Raw genomic sequence first — 9,612 nt, forward strand, 5'->3', positions numbered from 1 at the left:
CTTTTTTTTACCGACCTCAAAAAAAGTTATCGTGCAATTAATTGATTTATTGACTATCGCGACAGGCCTACTACAAGTATGTTTTAAGTTTATTTTGTTGTTTTTAAGTCTTATGGTTTTAATCCTATCTGACCTGTCAGACCTGTGTTCAGCCTGTGTTCAGGTCCCTCTAGTCCTCTGGATTATTTGTACTTTTATCTAAAGTTAGAAATAAAACCCATGGAGTGGCACTGAACGTTTCTCTCCTAAATACATGTGAGAGTTGATGTTCTTAAAAACAAACCGTTCGGTTTGATTTTGCTTAAATTGTTTATTCACAGATATTAGCAAATTTTATAAAAATTTCACTTTGAACACAGATATTTCTTTTAAGTTTCAGTAATTTGTTTGTTTTCTTTTTAAGTGACTTGGTTTTCCACATTTTTAGATTCTTAAATATGGGCGTTCATAATTTTTATGACTTCAGTATCCTTGTGATGGGATTGCTTTGTTTTATTTCATTTGTGTGATGATTTATGTCGTTTGTTCCTTCAGTTGTCTTGTACTATGCCTCCCCCTGGTGTCCATGTGTTATGTTTCTCTTTCTTACCAGTTCCTCAGCTCTATCACTACTTAACTTGTTCTTCTCTGCCACTCCATTGTCTGATCATTGTTACTTCCTCATGTGTTCTTGTTCCCATACCTGGATTTATTGTTTTGTAGTTTTGCCACCACGTTGGCTTTTTACTTTATTAGTCTTTTTTGTTTACTTTGAGACTTGCCTGCCTGCATTTTGGGTTCTCCTCGCCACCCAGTCTTCACAATTTGTCCAATAATAAAGTTATTTATTGTGTGTATATCTCAATGGGAGCTTGATGGGTTATAGCGCTCCAACCTGTGCAAAAATGGGTCCAAACCTGTGTTCCCCAGTACTTTTGTTCCCTGGGGTGTTTAAGATGCATGGCTCCCTCTAAAATGTCTTTTAATGCAAAAGTAATAAAAACTACATGCACTGCACTTGGAGAGTGCAAACTTCTGCCAAGGCCAATTTCCCCCATCCTGCAATAGAGTTATGCTCAAAAGCAGAGACGGAAACACATTTGCTGAATTTGAAGTTCTGACGTAGCAAACATTTAAGCAGGCAGTATGCGTAAAGGTGCTTTATTGGTCATCAGTGTATGTTTCCACACAATGACGAAATTTGTGTTCTGCATTTGACCCATCCACAGCCAAGTGGAGCAGTGGGCAGCCATGTGAGGCGCCTGGGGAGCAGTTATGGTTAGGTGTTTTGGACACCACGACATGTGGATATGGCGAGGAGTCGAACCTAAGACTTTCGGGTCCCAAGCCGGCTGCTCTACCACTACACCACAGCCACATGGGATTTCTTCCGATGGAGTCCAATTCGAAAAAAAGTCAGAGACTTGTCACCCGACGTTAATCATCCACATACTGGTCCCGGATTAAACTCTAAAGTTTTCATCAGTCAGATTCCACCATCCCCTTTTATGAGTTTTTAACTGTTTGACTATCTTTATAAACGGCTGCTTCCTGGTACAGTCGGCTCTGGAAGCGAGTCGCCTTTTTTTTTTTAAGAGATTGCTTTCAGCAGAAAAAACACACTCCCATGAACTTCTGACCAATCACACAATACAGTTCTTACTGTATGTGGAGGGGTTCCTCACATGTTTGATCAGCTGGTCTCGCTGTCCGGTACCGGTCTGGTCTAACACCAGTACCAGCTTCGGCTCGGCTGCAGCAGGACCCTCCCCCCGCTGTCGGTGTCTTCTCAGTTATTCCCGTAATTTCTCTATGTCTCCAGACAACAAGTAAGATTGCCAAAACTAGTTGATAACAGTGTAGGGGTACAACCTACACTTCTTATAACCAGAGTTGCACATAAGCAGTGCGCAGGTGCGCTTGCGCGATCAAAAAAGGAAAAAGCGCACCAGATGGGACGTCATAAAGCTCCCTTGCGTACCTAAGATTGTACCTGATTGTCTGTCAAAACAACAGCTAGCAGGGCTCTAGAGTGCGACCAGTTTGGTCACAAAGGCGACTTGATTTCTTAAAAAAAAAAGAATCCAGCCACACTGGTGTGAATGAATTGTTGTTCGGTGCGCCACAGCTGGACCCTGATATAAGGATTAAACGGACACTGCCTTCAACAAATCAGAAGAAGTCCAGAGCCGTTTTATCCAATCAGAGCAGAGCAGGGCGGGACTTTCAGTGAGAGCAAGTTTAGTTGAAGCAGCGCTCGAGTCGACTCGAGCTGCTGCAGCGACGCGATCAGTCCTGACTTCTCCTCCTGCACTTTGCTCCTGAACTACCAGAGACTTTGGTCTGTAAAACCTAACTTTATATTAAATATATGTTCAGAATGTTGTTATCAAACAGATCTGTCCAACTCTGTGTGAGTGACTAAACTCTCCTCCTGAGAGACTGCTGTATGAGCGTGTTGCTGCGCGTGCAGGCTGTCTGTGAGATTCACTGAGTTTTTCTAATTAAACCACATTAACTAACAGAACATTTGTTTGTCCCATATTAAAGCAAAGAAGATTCTCTAACACCCCAGTCAAAAACATTATATTTGTTTAAAAAATAAAAACAACTTGCCATGTTCTCTAGGTGAAAGAGTTTAAAATCTTATTTTAATTTATCATAAAGATCCACAAAATTAATTCACAATTTTATATTAAAAAAAGGTTCTTGATTTGCTAAACTTGTTTATATTTAGGACCATCCTGTGATACAGCTTTTCTGGGATAAATGTAATTTATTAAATGATCAAATAYGAAGAATAAATAATTAAATGAGCTGAAACCATCTAAATAATATAATATTTTTGAATAAAATAGTCTTTTAAGAAATAAATCAGTCTAACAAATAAAACATTTGTATGTTTTAAGTTATTTTGCTCTGTGCAAAAGACAGATACAGTATTTGCTGGTTGGACTGGAGAGTGTGGAAAGCTGGTTTAACCAAGGCTGAAGATGCAGAAGACCAAACAGGAGCTGTCCATCTGAAGGACATGTTAGTCTAAAAGACATTTAACCATGAAATGTTCAGTTTGTGATGTTTATATGGCATACACCCAGCCCCTCGGCCACTTAGGTAGTTTACAAAATTTATGCAGAGTAAAAGAATAAGTTATAAAGCTTGTTGGACTGATTTGACATGATGTCCTGAGACGTTGCAGCTGATAGGAGTCAAAAAACAGAACAGGGGGACGTTAGATGCTCGGAACCCCTATAGAAAAATGTGTTAAATAAGTGAAGGAAAATATGAGTGAGCACCAAGCAACAACTCTAGGTTCTCCCCTGAGAACCAGACCAAAACTTTTATGTGCACCCCTGGTTATAACGAAGGTTATAAAAAGGAAATTCACAGGTTCTTCTTATTTTCGGTAATATTTTCTTTATACAAAAACGAATGGACAAAACACACAATAAGATGAGCGTACTCAGTGAATTTAAGTTGATCTAAAATAAATGAGATCATTTATTCATTTACAGAATCAAATAAATCACTAATATACAGCTTATTGTGAGATTAATTTCCTATAAAAAGTTTAACAACAAAYTTTGAGGTTCAGATGTTAATAAACCATTTGTTTGCTGCACTTTTTCTTTCTTAAGTTTTGGCAGGGCAGGTTTAAGAGGAAAGAAAGGAGGAGGATTAGTTAGTTTTATTTTTATCCTTTAAAGAATGTGGATTTTAACCAGAAAAGGCAGAAGTCTCTCAACGAATCCAGCCAAACCTCAGGTACGCTCAGTAACAAACAGCCATTACCTTGATTGGGGATGGTTTCACCACCATGGCTCAAGTCGGAAGAAAKATCGTCCAATTGGTGAAGAACTTCTCTGAACCTCATCCAGTCGGACACTTTCGAGGCGTGTTTACATTACTCCCTCAGCGTCTCCTGGGCAGTTTTCGATCGAAGATAAAGACAAAGCGCTTCTAGGTTTCCGTCTCAAAAATAGAATATTTCTGCCATGGACGTTTTAAAACAAAGGCTTCTCTGTGAGTAACTTTGGTAAGCTCAAAATAATAGACGAGACTGAGTGATGGTCTGGTCTAGGCTGAGGGGTTCCCTTTGACTCAATGGGCTAAAGCTCAAAGCCAAACGCTGGTTCTCCTCCTCGGAGAGCCAGCTGCATCCTCGTGAAGCACGAACATGTTCGCTTTCCCAACTCAACTCAACTCAACAGACTGTTAGTTCAGAGATGTTAGTTTTAAGAGAGGAAGTGTTATTAAGCACTGCCAGGTGTTATCTTAAACAAAAATTTTAAAGTCTGTAAAGTCGTACAGCTTGTTCTGACCTGCTCTCTGCTGAGAGCACTTAAAGAATGATTTACTTTGAACTTAAAAATTAATTATTTCGTATAAAACATTAATTATGATGATTCAGATAAAAATAATTATAAAATGTTTCATAATAAAGCTTAACCATAATGCAAAGTTTAGTTAAGTAAAATATTCAAACTTAAAAATCTATAATCAATCACTGCGGTTTCACAGTTAAAGTTCAAGCTGTGATTTACATCAAAGCACAATAAAACATTGTAATAACATTCTTTTTTATACTTTGATAAAATTATGAGTAAAAGAAGATTATTCTGTTTATTATCTGATTAATAAGAATAAAATGTCTCTTTACTGTTTAAGAAAACATGTTATGGCTTTAAATGAACAGAGTTCTGTGTTTAAAGGAGGTCTTCTGAGACCGAGATCAAAGACAGGTGTAACTGCTTATTCCACCCCTACCTGACCACTACAACAGAATAATCACAATTTTCCCAATAGTAGACATCCTGGGAGGTGTAGTCCCAGCCAGTTTGCGACTTGTACTTCCTGTTTCCTAAAGGCATGCGTCTGATGTAATGACACTTTGTGTAGCCAGGCTGATTTGCTCAAATTAAAAAAAAATTCCTGTATCTGCATCGTGATCTGGAACATCACCAAAATTTTATGGTGTGTTCCTTTGGCCAATACCCACATGTGTAAAAAAATTCACAACAATCTGACCACAAGTTTTTGAGTAATCGACCGACCGACCACAAGTCTTTGAGTAATCGACCGACCGACCGCAAGTCTTTGAGTAATCGACCGACCAACCGCAAGTTTTTGAGTAATCCAACCTACCAACCGCAAGTTTTTGAGTAATCCAACCTACCAACCGCAAGTTTTTGAGTAATTCGACCGACAGTCAGCAAGTTTGAGTAATCGACTGACCGACCACAAGTTTTTGAGTAATTTGACCGACCGACCACAAGTTTTTGAGTAATTTGACTGAGCGACCACAAGTTTTTGAGTAATTTGACCGACCGACCGCAAGTTTTTGAATAATTTGACCGACCGACCGCAAGTTTTTGAATAATTTGACCGACCGACCGCAAGTTTTTGAATAATTTGACCGACNGACCGCAAGTTTTTGAATAATTTGACCGACCGACCGCAAGTTTTTGAATAATTTGACCGACCGACCGCAAGTTTTTGAATAATTTGACCGACCGACCGCAAGTTTTTGAGTAATTTGACCGACCGACCGCAAGTTTTTGAGTAATTTGACCGACCGACCGCAAGTTTTTGAGTAATTCGACCGACCGACCGCAAGTTTTTGAGTAATTCGACCGACCGACCGCAAGTTTTTGAGTAATTCGACCGACTGACCACAAGTTTGAGTAATTCGACCGACCAACCACAAGTTTGAGTAATTCGACTGACCGACCACAAGTTTTTGAGTAATTTGACTGAGCGACCACAAGTTTTTGAATAATTTGACCGACCGACCGCAAGTTTTTGAATAATTTGACCGACCGACCGCAAGTTTTTGAGTAATTCGACCGACCGACCGCAAGTTTTTGAGTAATTCGACCGACCGACCACAAGTTTGAGTAATTCGACTGACCGACCACAAGTTTGAGTAATTTGACCGACCGACTACAAGTTGTTAAGTAATTCGACTGACCGATCACAAGTTTTGGAATAATTCGACCGACCAACCACAAGTTTTTGAATAATTCGACCGACCGACCACAAGTTTTTGAGTAATTCGACCGACCGACCGACCACAAGTTTTTGAGTGATTTGACTGACCAACCGAACCCCACCCCTCCACCCCCTTGTCAGAGGTAATAATAATTACAGTGCAGGCATTGCATCACAACCTAAGCAAAACACAGGGTCGTCCCTATGCTCCCAGGTACAATGCCTGCATTGTAATCAGTATTTATTTTATGTCTTAATGGAAATTAAGAAATTAAGCAATGGCTATAGCTCAGCTGATTTGAATTATGGTCAGCAATCTGTGGCAGCCTTCCTAAATTATGACCTAAGAAACAGAAAAACACAGAAGACAGAGTTATTATATACCTACCATTATTGTTCCTCCTGTTTGGGTTCGTAACGGCCTCAGCACCTTCCTCTGCACCAGTGGGTTAGGCAGAAACAGGAGAGGTGGGATTTCTGTGATTGATGCCACCACAACAGACCACTATATTGAAACAAAACAGTGACAAGTTTTTGAAAGTTGTACTAAAAGAACAAAAACATTGTTTATTTCTGTCTTTCTATGGTCAAAAAAAGATTTTAAATTATTTTAAAAAGGCCTGTTTTCTGCTACTACATCACATGACTAGTGTGGACTGGACCATTCTATCCGTGCATTTTCTGTCAAACAGCTACAGTAAAGCTTATGTTATGGTGGCAAATGCCTGCCAGAACACTCGCGGGAGTAAATGAGATCTCGTGCGTGCAAATTTAAATAATTGAGGTGTACGGTACTTGGTACAAACTGTGATAAGGCCAAGCTTAAGTTGAGAAAATGTGTCTGTGTACTGTTCAGTTGCAGAGCTGGAGCCATCTAGATTTAACACCTTGTAAGGAACTGAATGTACAGCCTGATCTACACTGGTTCAGCCCATCCCAGTGGGACACGTATGTTATGCTTTACATCTGGGTGCGGGCAACGTTTTATAAAAAGTAGGGGCTCCAAAGTTCAGGGGAAGRTCTTTATTGAATCAGGCTGAGATCTCACAATTTATGGCGCTAGATGGGTCTCAACATCTTTTTTTGTGTCAGTGTGCAAATATGACCTAACTATACATCACTGTGCAGGGTTTCTTTCCACTGGAGTCTACACTGTGGAAAAAACAAATAAATTAGAAACCCCATGTTAAGTAACTCTGAYATTCATCATTATTTGACCACAACTCAGTCCTGGTTAAAGCGCCACAGTTTTTGGCAGAGAGATTCCTTYGTGAACAAGAAGGGGCCGAAGAGTCGAAACTGCAAACAAAATGCCGCAATTTTCATCACGAAATTTTTACAATCCAATTTTGGCTTTTCGGATGCCTCATACTGGTCTGAGAACACATTGGAGTCCTCCCAGAAGAGCTGGAAGAGATGACTGGGGGAAAGAGGTCTGGATTTCCCTGATCAAGCTGCTGCCCCTGAGACCAGAGGGAGGGASGRWCGGACGRAYGGATGGACTGACRGACRGACGGATACCACAGTGACAGTGTGGATGAAAAGTAAAGCTACCTTTAGTCTGTTCAGGTAGCGTTTAGAGTGAACCACTAGCAGATCCTCCTCAGTAGCTTCACGGGCTTCCACAATGTTGCCATCATGGATGAACTGCTCCTCTGAGACACAAACAAGCCCAATGGGAATACTTACAATACATGAAACATAAACAATAGGAGTACATAAACAATCATGGACGAGAGCTATTTGTAGATATTATAAAACGTGTGTGGAACTGAAAAGTGGGGTTTACAGTATATCAGCACAGGGAGGTGTCACTTACGTCCCATTCTGTGTCACATGCTCTTACCTTTCAGGAAGTGTATGACCTTCCCCCACTTCCCTGAATCAAAGGGATGGAGCTTTTCCAGACCCATGAAGGTAATGTTGTAGTCTGGGTGGTACACGATGGGCAAACATGTTGCAGGGATGCTGACATATAAATCAGTGTGATGAGAGCTGGAGGAAGAATAGCAAAGGAGTGCTGTGTTCACATACCACAGGTTATCAGACACACCATTGCTCTTTTTTGTGTTCYTTACCTCCTCTTTCTTTCATCTTCTTTACCAGACATGTTTTTTAGGCATTTCTAATTTCATCTAATGGAAAACAAGAAAGACAAGATAAGACCAACTGACTTTGAATGGGCAGTATAGCCACACAAACATACAGTACCTTCTCACATACAATTAATTCCTGCCTGAGTCTGAGCCTCCAATTACCCTGCTCAGGCTCTGCTAGTCATCCATTAATCAAGCTGATGGAGAGTGGTACAAACCAGTGTTTAACTCGATTGCATTTACACAAAGAAACCCTGAACCTCCTCCCTGAGTTTATAAGAACATACTATGATGCAAGCACATGTGACGAGTCAGACAAAATCTTCCCATCTTGCCTGATGGTTCCAAGTAGGGGTCTCTGCAGAACGTGTTGTCCTGYGGGCAGAGACGGCCCAAATCGTCATTGGCCGAGGTTTTGATGTGGGCGGAGATGGCCCGAGACGTGATTGGTCGAATTGGGGTTTTGACGCTGGAGGCAGCGGGGAGTAGCTTGGTTGAGTTGGGCAGGAAGTAACGTTTTTTTAGATTAATTTTAGTCATAACTTGAGAAAGGAAAATGCTATCTGCAAGAAATTTAAACGTTGTACATGTGAAAGGATGTGTAACAATACGGCTTGGTTAAAACATACCTAACCAGCCTGTATTAAAAAATAGATGTTTTTGGCGATATTTTTACAGGCTGGCCAACATACCTTCTGCTGTTCAAGATAATGATGACTGTTAGATAATTAGTTATTAGTGGTACTGCATTTTAATTTTAGAATGCGCAAATCTGCTTATGAATTATAAAAATTAGATAGACCGCTAAAGTGCAAAAGAAATATTTTGGTCCGCAATTAGCGGATTTGCGCTTTAGCGGACTGGTGCCCACCACTCCTTAGCTCAATTTGTGGCAGTGGCAGCTGCCACGGGACTGCCAGAGGCTGCCACCGGAAGTGCCTGCCATTTCCTGCCACTGGGTGCCATAGGCTGCCGCTGCCCGCTGGGTGCCATAGGCTGCCGCTGCCCGCTGGGTGCCATAGGCTGCCGCTGCCCGCTGGGTGCCATAGGCTGCCAGACCATCCTCCACAGCGGCTGCTGCTGTTTTGGGAGAAGACATTTTCCAATTTTCGGCAAAATGAGTCGTCATACTTATTAGGTATTGCCTATTATTCGAAAATGAGTTATTGAAAATGATGATATTTTTTAATAAACAGTACTTGGAATAAAAAATGTTCTAAACAGTGCTTTGTATGTATATAACATTCTAAAGGATGATGAAGAGTACTTTTTAAAACTAATTTAAAATCTTTTATACAGGTAATGGGAATTTTTACTCAGAAATTGACAATACTTAGTAAAAAAACTGACATTCTGTGGAAACCACTGGCCATGAAGGTACCACAAACTGCCAGAGGCAGGGTGCAACTGACCACCTCAGGGTGCCAGAACCTGACACAGGGTGCCAGAGGCTGCCACAGGGTGCCACTCACTGCCACAGGGTGCCACTCACTGCCACAGGGTGCCAGTGGCTGCCACAGGGTGCCAGTGGCTGCCACAGGGTGCC

General features: G+C 41.0%; 1 protein-coding gene across 1 annotated transcript in view; it reads right to left on the bottom strand.

Annotated features, from left to right (window-relative positions):
* The window catches only part of hdac11 (histone deacetylase 11), a gene marked incomplete in the record, with an annotated part of 46,352 nt that overhangs the window by 33,887 nt on the left and 2,853 nt on the right, over positions 1-9,612 (bottom strand). The window contains 4 exon segments of the mRNA XM_014026316.1: positions 6,359-6,475; positions 7,525-7,625; positions 7,817-7,965; positions 8,049-8,105. Coding sequence (XP_013881770.1) covers positions 6,359-6,475; positions 7,525-7,625; positions 7,817-7,965; positions 8,049-8,080 — 399 coding nt within the window.

This window comes from Austrofundulus limnaeus, unplaced genomic scaffold (assembly GCF_001266775.1).
Source record: "Austrofundulus limnaeus strain Quisiro unplaced genomic scaffold, Austrofundulus_limnaeus-1.0 Scaffold542, whole genome shotgun sequence".
Lineage (NCBI taxonomy): Eukaryota > Metazoa > Chordata > Actinopteri > Cyprinodontiformes > Rivulidae > Austrofundulus > Austrofundulus limnaeus.